The following is a 19,367-nucleotide window of genomic DNA, read 5'->3' as shown; positions in this document are numbered from 1 at the left end:
GATATTTGCTTGTTTATCTCGACTATCCTGTTGAGAACCTTGACTGTTTGACACTGATGAATTGGTTACGGCCGAAACAGATCTGATCCAGGATAAGATTTTGGATTCACTGGCCCTCTTCATGAGGCCCTTGTCAGTAACAGTTCTCTGCTCCAGTGCTCGCTTCCTCCCTACTTATGCCAGTGTCTCAAACCTTCATTCAAATGAGAAATTTCTTACTATCACCTGTCCCACGCATTGAATCGTCCTCCTCTAGCTAATTGTTTTGTGAATTTGTGACGCATTAAAATGGATACAGATATCGAAAGAAAGGAGTCCATTTCTTCAGAGACAAAAATTTCAAACAAAAGTAAGTCATGGTTTCATCTTAAATCAGTTTCTCAGCTGGGTACTCTGACTTTCAAGACAGAATTTCATTGTATTCCTACTTTTAATTTTGGAGACCAAGTGGAAAAATGCACACCAAAAGCAACCACCCACACTTACAGGAAAAAGGACCTTAGTTTCCAGATGCAACTTTATTAGGAGCGTTTTCTTTTTTTTCTTTTCATTTCCTTTTTTGAGTAATTTGTGACAGACATTTACTAACAATAAGTTTAAAGTTTCATTTTCATTCTGAAGGTTCGAGAGAAAGTTCTGAACAGCTTATTACGTCCATGAAAGGACCTGTTCTTACCTTAAATTTAAATTTGATTAGAATCGGAGCGTTCTAGCAAAAATTATCTGAGGATGACATGAAGCGAGTTTAATAGAAACACATTGAGCTTGAACTAAGAAAGAGAGTATCAGAGCCATAGACAGACGTGTGAGATTGAATTTAAGAGGCAAAAACAGCTTGTATGTTAAGGGATTTGGGAAGGAGTTAATAGTAGGATGTGAATTGTGGAGGAGAGCAGAAACTAGAAAAAGAAACACATTGAATGTGAAACTAAAGGACTTTGATGTTCAAAATTAGAATATACAGTGCGAAACGGGAAACTACACTAAGACTTAGAATAAACGCAAAATGTACTGAAGTTGCATTGCACGCGGGTCAAAAAGATAGGAAGAGACCTAGATCTTGGGTTTAAAAGTCCTTATGAACAAATGATGACGTCACTGATGGTGCGACTGGGCCTCCACTTATTGGTTGTTGGGAATTCTCCTCACCCGATTTTGTCAATCAGCTCATTAACTTTATTATGATCTACAGTCAGATAACGAGAAATAAAACAGACTAGGGCTAAATTTAAGTGCCTCAAAGCTTGAGCAGAGAAACAAATTGAAAGTATAGAATTTTGAAAAGAGAAAAGTAGAATTTCAAGGGATTGAAAGATGGGTTGGAAAAACAGTGAAAAGTCCTGACAGAGAGGCTGCAAGTTTCTTCCTTCATGATATTAAGGATATATCCTTCATGATATTAAGGATATATCCTTCATATGCTCAATATTAATACATCTCAATCTCAATCCTCAATATTAAGGACAAAGCTTAACCACTATTTCTATGTACAAAATATTTTTCCTCAACTTAAGAATTTTTGACATGGGAAAATTTCCGACTGGTCAAAAACTACTCTCAACTCATTTTTTCTTTCCAAAATCCGACTTGATGCGTTTCTGTTAAATTTGATCCACACGTACCTCCCTCTACTGAAAAATCTTCCTCTCCACATCATTATAATTAGGCACTGTAAATAGAATTATCAAGACTACATTCTACTATCGAAATTTCTACTCCTACATAACTTTTCCCCCATTTCTTCACAAAAAATCAAACAGTATTTTGCTTGAAAAGTTTTCATGAATTTCCTTTGGATTTTCTGAACTGGAGTACGGTAAAAATGTCAAGGCGTACTTAGTTTTCTACGGAAATGCAAGATAAGAGGAATCTTTTGAAAAAGGGAGGAATCACACTGGTTCTGTTTAAACCATGTAATTGTACGAACACTCAATTTTTAATTTGATAAGAATATTTTTGCAACCCTTCCTCTCACTCATCTCATCAATTTTGTATTGCTACAAGCGATTATGGATATGTGCACAAGATTACACGACGTGCGTCAAAATTTAGTATAAACTGAAATTCTCATTTTACAGGGAAAAAGGCTCATTCAAGCGCACTTTTGTCTTAGAGAGAGATATGCTGCTTCGCGCAGCACTGGTTACAACCCGTCAAGAAGGCAATGTTTTTTTCTTCGTTGAATGGAGAACTTTACTTCAAAAAAATTGTTTGCTTCTTATGAAAGAGGTTGATTAGCTAAGCTCGAAGTGTTTTTTAAACTTTTTTTCTGATATGGAAACTGGAGCAAAATACATTTAGGAGGGATGTCTTATGATGTCAATAGGTGACATTTAATACCTAAATACATATATTACTGCAAAATAGATCATTCAGCCAGCACTTGTGAAATATTATTAAATTTAGAAAGCAAGGATATTCTTAACCAAGACTATTTCTTAATTCTGAAATAAGAAGTCCACTCAGGAGTTTCTACTTACAAATAAAACTCATCAACTTACAGAGACCTGCAATTTCTTCATTATTGTAAAGTACCTGGTAATAATAGTAAAATAGCGTGGAAGAACGATAAAATGAAGTAACAAATGGTGGCGGAATAAGGGGGAGGGGGAGTATCTGAGCCAAAATAAATGACAAGCACGCCTACAATGAAAGTAGAACAGAATGATTTATTAACAATTGAATCTAATTATCTTTTTAGCCTGTGATGAGGAATTCATGTCATTACTAACAAGATTGAGTGGGTACTTAATGGCCACTTGAAATTAAGCTCATTGTTGATCTTTAATTTTTATAGAGAATTAGATCAGCAGCAAGTTTAGCAACACATAATCATGATAAACAAGCTACTACAGGTTTTTACCAGGTTTTCAAGGATTCTTGAGTAAGAACACACTAACAGAGAAAAAATAGAGAGGGTACGGATAATAATTCGTTTGATGTGGGCAATACAGCCTCAATTGACAATTTTTAAGCAAACTAATACAAAATCCATAGCTTAATCATTACTTCCTAGTAGAGATTTGATTTCCTGAAAAACTTAGAACAATATAAATTTATTGTGTGCACTAAATTAACATGGACTTGGCTGAAACGTCTTATAGAGACATGATTTTGAAATTCGTGACATATTTGCCAACATATTAGACAATTGCTTTTGCATTAACAAATAACAAAATTATTATTCTTCAGCGAGGGTCATGGAAATTGAGCTCTGTTGACGGATGGTACATTTTTCACACGGAATACTTATGCCTTAACAGGCTCCCTTACATTAAGCTACACATATGTACTACTTACAAAAAATACGAATAGAGTGTTTGAAAATATAATCCACGGAGATCCATTATTCATATTTAATCTGTTTCAAACTTACACCTTAAACAAATCACAGCCTGACTCTTAAAAATCAAACAAAATTCACAAAAAAGAAGAAGAAGAAAAAATCTATCTCAAATTCAGTTCAGTTGAAAAAAAATTGTGGCCGTCCATAGGAGAGGGATTTCTTGTTCAGAGAAAAAATATTTCAAGGAGAGTATCGTAATTCATGTCGAGTTACACGAAAACAGTTTGAGTTTTTCACAGAAAGCATTCTTTAGCATCTGAGTACATCAGTAATTAGCAAGTAATTTAATTGGTTTCCCAACTAATACAGGGTGTAAAGCTATCTTTAAACGTGAAAAAGGAAAGATGCAAACAGCTGTTCCTCGAAGCTTGGCAGTTAGAACTGGTACCTTTAACAATCATTATTCTAATTTAGAGAATGATCAATATAGACCAGAATGGTAAGCCCATTATTGAGTTCTTTGGCATTCACAAATGGACCACATTTTGCAATAAGTAATGTTTCGCCTCATATTACAAAGAACATGCGTTTTTCTGTGCAAATAGATGTTTCTATAGATAAGCCAGAGATAGTAGTTTTATATTGCAATATGCAGTCCAATATGATTGACTTTGGGAGCTCAACGACTGCAAATTTAAACTGGGGTATCATAGAATTGAGAAAATGAATTTTTCTGATACATTTTGGTAGAATTCCCTGACAGCTGAAGATATAACATGTGGTTGAAATGACAATATTTGAAATTATTTTCAAGCAAAATCTGTTGTTGATAATGTAAAAGCTATTCTAGAAAGTAAATAAAAGTGACTTGAAAATTTTCCCCCCACACTTTCGTCATTTTCCCTGAAATTTGGCGGTTTTTCCGGTATTCCTTGACTGTGGCAACCCTGTTAAAAGCTTGATGATGCTCTTTCGTTCAAATTTATTTTTATCCCAATTATGATGAATCCTTGAAATATTTCTTTCTCCAGCCTTCGGATGGATCGGACAAAGGCACTTGCTAAGTATTTTGCTATTCGCATGCGTTTTCATCAACTATTTACAAAGAGTCAACATTTCTGTGGCTGTCGTTGCAATGACGTTAAAAATAAATAACACTGACAATGGAGACACTCAACAACCTCAAGTAAGTAGTGAAACGGTTTTTTTAACAGAACAAACACGCAACCAACATGCTTTAATACTCTTGCTTCAGAAGAATAGGAATTTCTACGTGACACAACCAGTGATTGAACTCTCCTGTTTCTCATGTGTTCAAGCATCAAAGCCTTCAAGACCTGCTTCAACATACAGTCTTGAAGTGAAAGAGGGAAAACATTCCCTGGGGTATTTAATAACGATTTCGTAATTTTTTTGAGATTGCTGGCTCCCCTAAAAATGTGGATTTTTATTGGTCCAGGACACCTATTTTTGTCTCATCAAGAGCGCAATTGGACGTATTTCAATCAAACGGAACTATGTGCATTAAGACATGAGCCATGAGACCCATAAGAATATGTGCATAACAAGGCTTACGTATCAATGCACATACTTCCGTTTGACAGAAATGCGTCCAATTTGAGTGACAAATGTTGCTTATCCCTTCATGTTCATTCATCTCTGATTAGTAGAGGAAAGATATCCGAGTGAGTGGTTCTTGTAAAAATTGGTTATTATTCGGGAGCAACTGTTAGAGCTTTAAACTTAGACTGCTTTAATGTTTACGCACATTCAAAACAAGACACTTGGATTTATAGCTCTTGTTCTGCTTTGTAGACATTTGACTGGAATACATCTGAACGGAGCACAATATTAAGTTCCTTTTTTTGGGGATACTTGGTGATGAATCTTCCAGCTGCAGTTCTTGGCCGTTTCATTAACAATAAGTACTTGTTGGCTATGAGTACGACAGTTGGTAGCATTTTAGCCTGCACATCGCCGATCATCGTTTCGTATTTGGGCTGGAAAGGCTTGACTGGACTCCGCTTGTTCCAAGGGGTTTTCCAGGTAAAAATATTTTCTCCTTCACCTGAATCACAGGAACCAAACTTGATTATACTCATCATTTTTCTTGCTTATTCAATCACTGTTTAAGGTCTAAGTTTCAAAAGTGATAACTTCTATCTGATATATAGTTGGAACTCTTACTAAGTCTATTGATGCGACATGTTTGCAGCCGTGGAATTCAAGGTTCATCAAGCATGGCTTAGTTCCCCGTTCTCAAGTTTGGAAACTTCTCCAGTCTCATTATATTCACCCAAGTTATACCGTCAAAAACATAGCAGAGTCAAAACTCTGTTAAAACTCTGATTTAACTCTTGTTGCCTTTCAATGCGTTACAACTTGACTTGCTCAACACTGAGACCAATGGTGCTAACAGATCAACATCCAAGGTAATTACGATTTTTAACAATCTTTAACTCTCAAACATCATGGAAATAATGAGATAAACAATCTTCAGGAGAGTTTTATTAAAAATATTCAGTATTTATTGACAGATGATACTTAATTTCGGATGCATGATGAATTTTTTACTGTATACTTGAGCATGAAATGGTACTTAGAATAAAAGCTCTCTAGAAGTACCTCTAGAATTCCTGCCAACTGCAACTGTGCTTAAGGCGTTCCTCCATAAGACTAAAGTAGAGAATAGGCCAAACTTATACAATGGCTTCAACAATCATATTTCTGCTTAGGTGGAAATATTTAAGTGCAACCAAAAAGTCAGATTATCCTCCCCTTAGCTCAACTCCACTACACTAGTCACTTCAAAGTTTTAAGAGACCCCTTCGAACAGACGAAACCTCACAAACTTAGACGGAACTGATCAGCCTTTTGTATGCATGGCCTTAAAATTTATTGATTTTCTCATTGGGAATTTCACTATGAAAAGCAGCTCAAAGTTAAGGAGGAATACCAGATTGAAATATGTAAAAAAAAAATTCGGTCAATACAAACAGAGTTAAATAAATATCAAAACTTAAAGAAGTCAATGGATTCCACAGCTGAAAACAAGTCATCAGTATTGTTACTTTCAGCATTACAAGTGAGACACGAAATTCCGTTAATTATTGTTGAAACTTGCGGAGCAGCATGAGAAATGTAGATAAACACCAAAAGATTTCCTACTTGCCAGGTGCATCTAATGCGCAGTAAATACAAACTCATAAAAACATGAATTCTTTGTTATGCCACCAGAGCAAAAAAGCTGTCAATTCAAGATTGAGCAAAAAACAATGAGCATACTTCATGACTAGAAACTATAAAAAATGTGCAGAACAGATGCAAGACATTTTGAAACAAACCGCTTTTCTCATTTTTATAAGTGTTGGTTGATTTTATTTTTATTTTTTTTATCGAAGGCTTTCATGATGCCTATGGTCCATGGAATCATGTCTAAGTGGGCTCCACCACAAGAAAGAGGCCGATTGGTTGGATTTATTTTGGGAGGTAAGAAAAGCATATTTAAACTGCCATGTCATACGAGACAACAATAAGAACCAACATAAGGAAGCAAGGTTTCTTCAAAATCCTACTAGTTTAATTTAAATGAAGTTGATGAGTTCGCTAAGACGACATAATTTGTTGTACTTACAAAAAACCAGAGTTGCTCCTGGCAGCAAATGCACGTAAATTGACATTAATTTTAGAGACTGGGTTTGACAAGAGAAGTACTTAGTTGGAAGAAGTAGAGGGTCCAGATTTTTTGTATGATTTAACTACCTTAACTTTAGAAGTTGTTATGCAACTTTATCTGCGTACATTCCATGTAAAATAAAGTACATCAGTTTTCCTGACCAATTTTTAAATACTTGTTTTCTTTCTTACACATTGGTCGTTTCAGATGTCCGCACTGTCATTGATGACTAATTGAAACCAGAACGTGAACAAACTACGATTATGGTGATTGACATAATTTACTATGTTTCTAGTTTTCTATTATACCTGACAGGGGGATGCCTGAAACCGCCGTAGTATGTAAAACGAGTTAAATTTTTAAAAAAATCGGTGAGAAAGTCATTTGCGTTTTTTAACAAACCGTAATTTCATCAACTTGCGATTAGAAGAATTCATCCTGGTCTCAATCGAAAGCTTTTGAGTTGATCTTTCAAAAGAGTAAGATAAAACTACAAGCTACCTTAATTTTTTAATTACAGAACTAGTCCTGGTACTTCCTGGACACCGTACTGATGGCCAAAAAGCGAAACCACATACCTCCAGTGCGGTGTTTCAAAATTTATGTTCCTATTTTATTTTTTAGAAAAAAAGCAAGCCAATTTCACAGTGTGAAATTTATACAGAATATTCTGCTAATGGAGAAGAAATTTTGAAAAAAAATTCAAGGAATTTTTCTGATTAGTTTTCCGAAGAAAAAATAAAGTATGACAGGAAGTCTGTAACATTGCACATGGAGATACTTGGTTTCGCACTTTAGCCATCGATCGATATGTATTGATTGAAAATTGAGGGGAAAAATGAGTAGAAGAAAAAAGAGTTGAGAAGACGATAGAAAAGGCAGAGGGGGGTTTTTCTGCTGAAGCCAAGCAGTATAGGACCTGAAAAGACTATTTTATTTTTGGTGGTATAAAATTTGTTTTCTTCATCATTATTTCAGGGATTCAATTTGGGACCATGATAATTCTTGTGATGGCTGGTTTCCTGGCGAGCAGCTCTTTAGGCTGGCCGTCGATATTTTATATTTCTGGTGCTCTTGGCTTAGCCTGGGTTGTGTTTTGGATGATATTCGGAGATACAAGTCCAACCAACTCTAAAATTATCTCAGAGGAAGAACTCAAGTACATTGTGAAAAACATAAACTATCATGACGAAAAAGAAAAGGTAAAAAAAAAGCATTAGAATTAGGCATTCCCGAAGGAGAGAATCAATCAGTGTGATAAATATTTTTCAAGTTGAAGTCATTTCTCTTTAATAATCCCTAATAATGTCTCAATGAAAGTAGTTCAAGTTAAAGGAATACTGAAGGGTCTCAAAAAAATGATCACATTTAGTACCAGATAATTTATGGCTTCTCTAATGTTGAGCACTAACATAAATTTACTCTGATTCAATTAGTAGAGATGCAAGAAACAAAGAATTTATTAGTTTTGAGCAACTATTTGTTTCATTCTTGAATACAATGGATCACTAGACAAGGTAAGAAAATAAGACATCAATAATAGCTGAAGCCTTTCAAAGTCAAATTGGGTGTCAACAACATTTTAGAGCGTTGTATGGCTGAAGAATTTCCTGTGTTCGCTAATTTTTGTTAACAAGTCAACGAGTTCCATGCATTGCAGGAGGGGTCAAATTTTGCTGGGATAAATTTTGCTGACTTATCCAACAGATTAGATTTTCAAAGATCGATTTGACATGAGTTGAACTTGGTTTTCTTGTGAGAGCAAAGTTTGCATCCACTTATTCTAATGAAAACTAAAAATCAACAGTGGAATTCCTAAACCAAGTACCTCCGCTCGTAATGTTGCAGACTTCCAGTCATAATTTATTTTTCAAATAGAAAACCACTTAACATCAATTCTTAAAAACTTTCATGATTTTTCCTCTATGAAAAATTCTATGAAAACTTTGAGGAGTGATGTTGATTTGTACTTCTATAAAAACTAAAATGAGAACAGAGATTTTGAAATACCGCAAACAAGATAGGTGGTCTGGGAGTTTCACCATCAAAATGCTAATTTTGCTCTTGTGAGAAGATTTTAGAGATTTTCTAAATGTCCAACATGCCTTGCGTAAAATTTGGATAAGGAACGATGTCTTGTGGTATTTTAATTCTTACTCTACACGCGGATTTTTGAAATTGATAGACGAACTACAGGAGTTGAAGGAAAATGGAGCAATTTTATTGGCGGAAATGGGTGGTTACGAAGGTCAAAGGAGGTAAGTAATAGACTAACTAACAGCAACTCACACCAGAGTTAGTCCATCATTTTTCCCTTAGTTAATAAAAATCACCCGTTTCAACCAATAAGGTGGCTCCATTTTCCCTTCGTCTTCCAGGTCTATTGCTTTGCCTATCAATTTCAATAATCGGCCAGCTATATTGTGGTCCATTGACTCAGTCATTCTTTCTGAGAAATAATTTTAAAGTCAGCATTAATAAATCAATAATGTGGATAGAGGGTTTGGAAATAAATTGCTCTTGAGAAGCAAAAAGCGCAAAGGGACGTTTGGAGATGATTTGAACAAAGATGATCCTTAGAAGGCCTTCAAAATTTGTTCCTACCTACAACCAGGAAAACAACTTAAACCATACTACACTTTTTTCTGACCTAATACGTTGTAAAACTTTGTTAGGAGTTGAAAACCCCTGCTCTTTCTCATTAGTCAGTTGTTACATTACTTCAAACGTTCTTTAAAGAGTTTTGTATATTCCATCGTTGACAATGTAATACAACAAACCTTTGAATGAAAGTTTGCGCTTGAATACACAACTGTATACCATTTATAACCAAGAACATAATTTTCAGACTCATGCCATGTTTTCACTTGACTTTTTACTTGATTTGAGAAAATTAATTATTGTTGTTGCAGAGGATGAAAACACCTTGGCGTCACATCTTAACATCACTGCCAGTATGGGCTGTCGTAGTTGCCCACACTGCTCACAACTGGGGCTTCTGGCTACTCCTCACTGAAATGCCACAATTTTTCTCCAGCGTACTCAAAATTAACATAAAAGAAGTAAGTAAATTTAAAGCATCAACAAGAAAAACAATAGAAACAATAGGAGATTTCCTCCTTAATTGGAAACACGTTTTCCAACACGTTCACACCCCACAATTTCCCTTTCTATATGACGAACATGGGATCTGCATTTAGCAAAACTATATCCTTCTTACAGCATTTCTGCCATTACTTAAACCTTTGGTCAGAAATGTTTACAAATATTGTTCTACCTGTAGAGTAGAATCGGAACATTGAACTTTAGCTACTTCCTAACAGAGCGCGCTCCAATTTATTTCCATTACAACCTATTTTAGTTGTGGCGCAAAAGCACACAAAGTCTAGCCTGGTATAGAAGGAGAAATGGATAATGGAAAAAGACCCTACCTACTATGGAAAATTAAAGGGGTGAATTGGATTTTACGATTAGAGATGAGAGAATAGTCGCAGAAAAATTTGATGCTCAGGCATTAGTATGAGAGGATTGAGCAACAAAAGGACATGAATATGTCTCGAGTAGATGAAAGATTTTCCTTTCAGTTTCCATGCAAATGGACTTGTTTCAAAGAATACAGCTCCGAGTAAGAACCTATTACACAAAGAAGGTTTCTCTGCAGAATAGTGACAAACTCCAGAACTGCCTCTGGCTTTCAGTAAAGTCTTGATTCTTGTTTGCATGTTATTTGTCCCTTGGTTGCCACGCTTGTCATTTTTCTGCTCATCCCGTTTGGTGTCCAAGCATTTTCATTATTTCTATGTTTTTGTGAGCCCTTACGTTCACAAACGGCCCTGATATCTATACAGGGAGTAACTAGATGCATTAAGTTTGCATTTTATCCACCAGATTCCATACTCAATGAGTCCCAGGTATCATATCGCTAGACAGAACTGCGCCCTTGGACTGACTGGTTTAATTAAATTTCATTACGTCGGGTAGGATCAGTTACATTAAACAAATTTAGACACATTACTAAATACATAATCAATGATAAATTTTAAAATCACTTGGTCGGATTGTATTTTTGAGCTGAAAACATCTCAAAAAGCTCTGAGTTTCGATTTTGAAAAATGGGAACTCAGGGCCAAACAAAATTGAAAATGGACCCACTTAAAAACATTGTAAAAATTTCAGATTTTTTGGAAAAAAATTTGGTAACAGGTTTCCGTAGACTGGATGTGAATACCTTCCAAACAAGACAAAGGTGAGTAAATTGGAAACAAATACAGTAGTCTGAAAAGGGGTCGGAAACCTGTGGCACTAGGTGTGAATCAAGTGGAAATACATGGCATGCAAAGTGTTAACCGTCAGAAACTACAGCACAAGAACATTCTGTAAAACTCCCTGGATAGACTTCTTTTTTTAAGCAAATCAAACTATGGCTCTCTTGCTTTGTCTATTAATTTCAATAATCAGTCCGCTGAACTTAAGGGGGAAAAAAAGCCAAAATACACACCGTCTGTGAAGAAGCTGAAACTCTTGGACAGGAGAAATCTCATTGTCTGAGAGTTAAAGCTTCAACTTGTAAATTTCTGCTAATGATTCTCCGTTCTGTCTCTCATTTCCATTTGCAGAGGTTCATTATGATCTCTACATGTCAGTTGCCTTGAAGTCCGTCATTCACTTGTTCTGTAAGGCGATGATTCTGAAGAATAAAAAAAAAGAAAAATTGTAATACTGTAGTATTAGTAACAAAAAATACACAATTTCAGGATGGTTTGCTGTCGGCCCTTCCATACCTTGCGATGTGGTGTCTCATGTTCCCAGTCAGTTATGTAGCAGATAAAATGATTCACGGAGAAATTGCATCAATTACGACAACTAGAAAACTTTGGAACTCGATTGGTAAAGTGTTACAAAATAAAGTCGCTTTTCCTTAAATCAAGACCTGTCAATTCGAAAAGCCCATTATTTCAAGAGCAAGGTCGATAAAAGCTCGTTCAGTTAGAAAAAACTAATGGGTCAGTCCCCCTTGTGCATTCGAATTTTTTTGTCGCCAAGGGGGTCATTCAACAGCTGGATAATTGGACTAAATTTTGAGATTAGGAACTATAATTTCTAGTTTCTTCTGAGTTTAGAAGCAATATATGTCCTATTACTTTCTCTATGCACATAAAAGTTTACCAATCAGCTAGGAATAGTAGTTTCTAATTCCGAAATGTAGTCCAATTAGAAACAGCTGCCCCAAAATGCACTAGGATTCAGAAAGACACCGTTGAATGCTCTGTAATTCAAAATTTCTCAACCTCTTGCTCCATTTATTATGAATTATAATCAAAAAACCGTTTCATTCTGTGACAATCCTAAGATATGAGAAAGACAGTAAGTTAAAAGGTAGAAGTGGCATTGCAAAAACAAACCACAAACGGCAGTGTGCATTCATTAAGTTGGAAAAGGGCTTACTTCTCTGCTTCAGATAGTGCCGCACAAAAAATATTCCTGAAGGAAGTTTTTTCTTTCAAAGAGAAGGCTCTAAAGTATGTAGCAGAATTGGGGATTGGCAATTTCAGAGCTGACGAAAGTTGCTTGTCAAGCTTTGTCAAGTATGTGAGAGGAGAGCATTTGTTTCTAAAGTAGCGTAAAATATAAATCCTCTTATTTTAAAATTTTCCAGAACAGCTTTCTATGATTTGATACTTCGCGATTTGAGAAATCTGCTTTTCTGTTTATCTCCCTCCATCCCTCGAAATTCAAATTACCGAGCAGCCACTGTGTCAAGTTTGAACCCTGCTCCAGGAGACTATAAATTGATGAAATGCCGACAAGAATCAAATGAAGGTTTTAAAAATGGAAAATGATCATTTCATGTTCGAAGACATAATGCTGTTGGATCTATGAATCATTCAGGGGATCCATGCTTTGATGGTTGTAGTTTACAGATTAGTAAAATACTAGGGGGCTACGCCCCCTGGCCGCTACGCGGCCCAACCCCCTGAAGGCGCTCCGCGCCATCAATGGGCCACTTCGCGGCCCTATTTTTACCCTCCTATCAGTGTTAGTTTTAATTTTCCCCTAAAAAATTACGATATGAGGTATACTTTAATTTTAAACTTTACTTGAAATTACTTTAAAATTAAAAGGACGCGTTTTGGAATGACTGCTTGATGAAATATTGCAGTAAAACAATGAACAATGATAGTCAGGTAATAATTAAGGTTTCATGAGTCGGGATCGAACCAACACCGAATTCGAAGTGGACACATTCGACGTCTTGGACGACTCGGCCACCGCTTAACGTGGAAATCTTAATGCGAATCTTGTGTAGATAAGTGTAGAGCTGATGCGCAGGCTACCCAGCTACTGCGCAACCTCCTCGACCACTGCGCATCCTCCCGCGCATAGCGGTAGCAGTACCGGAGCATTCTGTAAACTCACTCACTTTTATACCGTGATTTTAAAAAAACCTGGGTCCTTTTTCCAAAATCTGATTACAGGCGGGCTCATCTAGGGCCTATTACCTGTCGATTTACGCAAAAATCATGGAAATCGGCCCGGTAGAACGCTCAAACGAACTATGACAAAAAGTATAAATTTACATTGTTTAAACGGGAGAATTCGCAACTTTACCACGTAATATAAAAAAACCTGGGCCATATTTTGAAAATCTGAAAAGAGTTGGCTTATTTAGAGACAATTGCCCGTCGATAGCCGCAAAAATCATGAAAATCGGACCGGTAGAACGCTGGAACTAAGCGTTACCAGTTTCGCAAAATTAGGAGGTCTTGGAGCTTATAGTATAGATGATGAGATCTATCAAGACACCTTGTACTTACGCCCGATATTAACCAAAGTGTTGCTGCTCAAAATACAACGTGGCTTGCTTCATCCACCTCATTCTATGAATTCTTTAACCTTAGTTTTGTCAGCGTTGCCTTGAGCAATTAACACGAATAAGTGCATCATTGGTTGATAGATATCTAAGCGGGAGAAAGTGTAACACGTATTACTTGTTGCTACAATTTACATCCATCACCATTTCTTTCTTAAAGCAATATCTCTATAAATACTGAGCGTAGAAGTTGGCTTGTGCAGCTCATATTTTTTATGCTACTTCATGATCTGCGACTATCGATACACAAATCTGTGGCCCATTGAAAATGTGACACAACATCTACAACATTAAATTATAAATTTGATCGTAAATTTCTTTTACCATATACATGGAATAAATTGGTGCCGAACTGCTAAATGAATTAAGAGTGAGAAAATATGTGGTGAAGGATAATATTAGAACAGTTGGACTGCATTTTGCAATTTGGAACTATAAATTCTGGCCCGGTTTAAAAACAACATGAAGGCCATCAGTTTCCCTATGCACACAAGTGTTTTTCAGATGAGCCAGAATTTATAGTTCCAAATTGCAAAAGGCAGTCCAGTTTTTGTTGGAGTTTTTTAGCCAACGTGCACTAAAATTTCAACATGAAGCTGAAAAGCTCAATACAGGGGAAAAAGCTCATATGAGCACAATTTTTCCTCGAACAGATATGCTGTTTGGTGCAACACTAGTTACGACCATTCAGGAAGGCAGCTGCAGACGCGTTTTAACCTTGTTGGGCCAATCCTCAGTGCAGCGCAGCCTCCTGAATTTTCTACTACCAAGCTCAGAGAGGTTGTGAAAACCAGCCCGAGACGTGGGCAAGATAATATTAGAAGATGTAGTTTTTGTGAATCATGATTTGAAATGAATCAGTGATAAAAGGCTCAATTTCTAGAATGCTTCTCAGTTCGCAGAATTTATATTTCAGGTATGTGGGGAGGTTGTGTTGGTTTGGCAGCTCTGGGATACCTGGATGACCAAGAAGTGACCGCAATCATTACATACATATTCATCGTTGCAATAGGATGTAGCGTCAACTGTGGTTTCAATGTCAACCATATGGACCTTTCACCTAATTTTGCTGGGATCCTAATGGGCATGACAAATGCAGCCGCATCAGCAGGGGGATTACTAGCTCCGTTGTCCGTTGCTTATATTGTCAAAGATATGGTATGATAATTTGCTATTTAACAACTGCTGTCACTGTCGACCATTCTGAAATTTGGTCACTAAACCAAAAATTCTTGCACACAATCCGAAGAATTATTCTCTGTGATAACCCTTAAAGGTTTCCTGAATGCTGTAGAGGATTATTTGGACTACATTTTGCAATGGAGGCGGCCGCACCAATAACAGCATATGCGCGCATATGTCGTTTTTGTGGCGCATGGCGAATTTGAATGATGCACTAGAGAGGTATCACCCCTGTAAATATTACGATAATACAATGATTCTACGGCGAATTGCGATTGTTGGGTGCAATAACGGCACATACGCGAACCAACACACATACCCAGGCCTGAATGTAAAGATATTTGAACTTCAACGATAAAATAGCGGGTCAAGATTGAGTTTCATTACAGCTAAAGGCAAGGAAGCAGTTTCTAAAAGTCTTCCCTCAGTTTTTTATCAGTCAAAAGGACTTGTTTTATTTGTTAAGTTTTTTTATTTTCGGAAGTTGTTTTTCGTTAATTTATTTTTTCATTCAATACAAACATGTTAAAGATTCATCATTCTTTCAGTTTACTTACAACTTCACTCAAATTTCCGCAAGTTAAATTGTTGGATGCAAAAACAGCACATATCGTACTTTTTTGAAAAATCTACAAATCACCCAAAATTAAAGTTTTTAAAAAATTCATTTAGGAAACCTTAAACTGGTGAGAAAACCCTCCATGTTTCTAAAAAACACAACGTGTTATTCACAAGGTAAAAGTTCGAACGCGTTTTTCTCAAAACAAGGTTTTCCCACATATGCTCTTATTGCAGCCGCCGCCTCAATTGGTAACTACAATTACTGGCTCGCCTGTAAAAACACTTACGTGCATAGGGAAACTAATGGTACATACGTTTTTTCTAAACTGAGTCAGAAATCATAGTTCCTAATTGTACAATACAGTCCATTTGTTCTTTGAGTGAAAAGTGGTCAAGAGGCGAAAAAGATACTTTACAAATAATACATGGAAATGAAAACGTTGCTTGATTGTCATCAAAGATAAGTAAGGAAGGATAGAGGATACACGGACATTGCTATTAACAAAATCACCTTTGGATTTCTTTCAATTTTTCAGTTCCTGTAAAATACCATCACTTATGATCAAGGCTGTGTCCACACAAGCGCAATTCACTTTGGGCGGATTAGTTCAACAAACTGGGGTCTCATGGAGGGAGCTAAAACTGAGTTATAATAAGTTCAGGGAACAAGTTTGCCCCAAGTTCCGCAAACTGCGCTCTTGAGTACAAGGATTTAGATTGGGAAATTTTCAATACATTCACATGTTGCACGAGACTTCAATGAGGGAACATGTCTTGAGGTCCTAAAGTTCTTACCCTGACTGATGGTCTGCTAAAAACGTCTGTTAAAAATGTTGAAAACGTTGATGAAAACTCTCTTCATTTCCTCACTTCTTTCAACCTCAAAAACCTAAGATGAATTACCTAAATCATCCTTCCAATGATAAATTCTTCTGCTTCTTCTCCAGAATTCAATGATACAGTGGAGGCAAGTATTCTTTAGTGGAGCTGCAATATTATTCTTCGGTAATTTATTCTACATCATATTTGCATCTGGAAATTTACAGAAATGGAACGAGCCTGCAGAAAGTAGTAAGTTGAAAAAATCTGTTATAATCTGAGAAGCCTGTGTAAAAATTATCCTTCACACCTAACCTGAAAACCAATCAAGATAATGTATAAAGGATGTGGATTAACATCGAATGTCAAACAAATTGACTAAAATACTCATTTCTTCCTTAATTTTGGGCAAAAAACAGAACCATTTATTTTGAAGCATTTCGACTGTCCTTCCCTTAAAAAATCTCTAGTAAAAAAGAAGTTACAAATTACCTGCTGCAAGTTGCTGTGATTTTGTGTATTTGATCCTGCAAAATGACGTCCAAATTTAAAAGAATGAAAAACTTTGTGGACAACTAAAAAACTCTGCTACCAGGCTCAAGAAAATTCTATAGCTCAAAGTTGGCCAGCAGCTGACGCCAAGGTCTGATGTCAGTTTACTGATTTTTGCCTTGTGATCCCAGCGTCATGCTATGAAAACTCAGTGGTGTCGTGCTAATGAGACCGACATGGCAGAGAAGGTTTCAAAAGATCTGAAATAAAAAATATCGCCTTCAATTAGCCAAATCGAATGGTATATTTTTGCATTAGAATACATTTCCCTTTTTGAGCTTTCCAAAAAAAAATGTTTGATTTAATGTTCAAAAAGCACTGACGATTTACTTAATAATTATTGGTTAAACACCACCAGAATGGATTGATCTTACAAAGCTCAATATTGATACAATATTGAGCCAGTGAATTCAAGAATTGAGCGCAAGTTTTGACCTGTAGTTAACCACTATGTTGCTCTGCCTTAAGAAGAGAAAGCATTTAATAAATCTGGTATACCATGATTATGGTATTATTCTTGACAATAAGTCCATTGAACATGTGTAATATTGTAATTTCATGGCATAGATTAAAGCTAAGCAAAAAATGATAGCACTTGTTCAAATACAGTATCCTAATTTCACAACATTTGCTACACTTCAGAAGCATCAATCAGAGTTATGCAAATATAACATTGATAAAACCATAGTGAGTAAAACTGCAGTCGGAAGGGTTTAGACATTGTTTTTTGGAGAGTGATATCTTCGTTATTACTGGCAATGAAAAGGTGTTCTGACAGATCTTATAATTTTTTGCTGGTATATAATCTGCAACCATCTGAGTTTGATTTTGATGAATGTTTTGACCATAAATTGACATAAATTCTACCAATTAAATAAAATTAAACATTTTGTTTATTTCACTTTTTTCCCCTTTACTAGGTGAAAGAGCGGAGGACAACAACAAGCAAAAAGTGGGCTTGGAAACAAATAATGTGCAAGACTAAAAGGGAGAGAGAGGAAACAAAAGCAACCATCAAAACGATTGCATTCAAGCTCTATGATTGGTGCAACATATCGAATGGGAATCAGTGATGGAAACTTACTGTTTGATACAGTCTACTGCTTTCCAGGCTCATTCGTGAACAAGATTTGTTGGTCTGCTGAACATTTTGAGCCAATCATTCATCCACCTGTTCTATATGTATGAGGAAGAATATGCTCCTGATTTAGACCAGAGCAAAAGCAATCTAGTTCGTTTTCGGCACCTGCCAATCAATGAAGCACAGCTTGACAGTTGCGGTTGCCGCATAACTTTCATTCTATTCAACTACATCAAAATGGACCACTAAACAAGGCTCGAGTTTAAGAATTGTGTTACGTATTTCCTTTGCAAAGAATCCAGTAGAAAACAATTCTGGCATTCCTTGAAACTTTCATGCATCACTTCTTGAATGAGGTGTTATCGGTTGGGATAGGCATCGATGGAGAAAAATTTAATTGTGCCTCTCACAGGAAAAATTGAAGTAGGAACTCTTGGGCCAAAACACTGAAAAAGTTTTTCAAGTTTTTCAATGAAACGGTGTTCTTGGTATTATTTTTTGTGATCATTTGTCCTGCGTTTTTAAAAATTTATTGATTAATTTGTTGAGCCAATAGCAACTTTTGATGCATGATTTGATCCCAGTAAAATTTGGTTTTTGATGTGTAGGGGGCTGGAGTTGACGAAGAAAACAATCGCCATACGCCGCTGGCTAGGGAAATTTTCACAGAACAAAACATTTTTCACAAAAATTATTGATGAAGAAATGAAGAAAATACAGTATAGATTCCTAGACTATCTGGTAGTTTATGATAGGATCATGTGTAAGACTTTTCTTCCAGCGCAATCTGCATTATAGGATTAAAAGATTGTACCATAAATCATGGAAAAAGTTTTTGAAGTGAATCGATTTCGATGAAAATTTGGGAAGATCATTTACAGACGGACACTTACAGGCAAAGAAATAAGAGAGCTGAGGATGCAAACGCAGCCACCGATTGTGACAAGAAATGTAATCATGCCCACAAGAATGGTGTTGTTGGTATTGCCGATTGGCACTCTCATGGGAATTTTCTCAGCATTCTGAAAACCACATTAAGGACAAAAAGACTGATAAGTTTTACTAGAAAATATTAAGATACTGGTTGAAATATAATCATAAATAAATGTATAAATATATGAGGGTGTCTGGTAAAATTTTCTTTCCCTTCTCCCTGACTTGCCAAGTTTTTCCTGACCCTTGGATTTTCTGGCTTCCTAACATTATTCTTTTATTTTCTTGACCTTTTATTTCAAATCAAAAGAAACACCAAAATAAACATAGCTCACGGCAAAGTAATGGGACGGATGGGTGGGGGCTCTATTTTCTGGGGAAAATATTTGCTACAGACTGTGGAAGA

At 36.1% G+C, this 19,367-nt stretch overlaps 2 protein-coding genes across 8 annotated transcripts in view; one reads left to right on the top strand and one right to left on the bottom strand.

Annotated features, from left to right (window-relative positions):
• The first annotated feature begins 85 nt into the window (after positions 1–85).
• LOC109038456 (putative inorganic phosphate cotransporter) lies at positions 86–19,146 on the top strand. Of its 2 annotated transcripts, XM_019053497.2 has the most exons (10): positions 86–349; positions 4,318–4,472; positions 5,102–5,332; positions 6,688–6,775; positions 7,941–8,164; positions 9,875–10,024; positions 11,717–11,849; positions 14,750–14,991; positions 16,524–16,647; positions 17,868–19,146. In XM_019053497.2, exons 1-10 carry the CDS (start codon positions 289–291, stop codon positions 17,930–17,932), a joined length of 1,473 nt encoding a protein of 490 aa, XP_018909042.1. In that variant the 5' UTR covers positions 86–288; the 3' UTR covers positions 17,933–19,146. The 2 variants fall into 2 exon arrangements, with proteins under 2 accessions (XP_018909042.1, XP_072157143.1); XM_072301042.1 differs by lacking the exon at positions 4,318–4,472.
• Positions 2,650–19,367, bottom strand: part of PIG-X (Phosphatidylinositol glycan anchor biosynthesis class X) — a 70,621-nt gene continuing 53,903 nt past the window's right edge. The window contains exons 4-10 of one of the 6 annotated variants that reach the window (XR_011899954.1): positions 18,922–19,050; positions 18,032–18,193; positions 16,888–17,147; positions 16,480–16,710; positions 13,778–13,921; positions 11,461–11,649; positions 2,650–5,354 (exon numbers count right to left, since the gene is read on the bottom strand). Coding sequence is in view for 1 of the 6 variants with exons in the window: in XM_072301044.1 (XP_072157145.1) it covers positions 18,176–18,193; positions 18,922–19,050 (147 nt within the window). In the remaining 5 variants the exon portion in view is untranslated. Of the gene's footprint in view, positions 5,355–6,920; positions 6,939–11,460; positions 11,650–13,766; positions 13,922–16,479; positions 16,711–16,887; positions 17,148–17,822; positions 18,194–18,921; positions 19,051–19,367 lie in introns of those variants that run through there. The other 5 variants (XR_011899956.1, XR_011899953.1, XR_011899952.1 and 2 more) reach the window with 5 other exon arrangements.

Source organism: Bemisia tabaci, chromosome 5 (assembly GCF_918797505.1).
Source record: "Bemisia tabaci chromosome 5, PGI_BMITA_v3".
Taxonomy (NCBI): Eukaryota; Metazoa; Arthropoda; class Insecta; order Hemiptera; family Aleyrodidae; genus Bemisia; species Bemisia tabaci.
This window is presented reverse-complemented; position numbering and strand designations above follow the sequence as displayed.

Bases quoted from the DNA above. Each gene is read 5' to 3' on its own strand.
- LOC109038456 (XM_019053497.2), top strand. From the start codon at position 289: ATGGATACAGATATCGAAAGAAAGGAGTCCATTTCTTCAGAGACAAAA. The intron at 4,473-5,101 runs GTAAGTAGTGAA...TCTGCTTTGTAG, and splicing joins GAGACACTCAACAACCTCAA to ACATTTGACTGGAATACATC. The intron at 14,992-16,523 runs GTATGATAATTT...CTTCTTCTCCAG, and splicing joins CTTATATTGTCAAAGATATG to AATTCAATGATACAGTGGAG.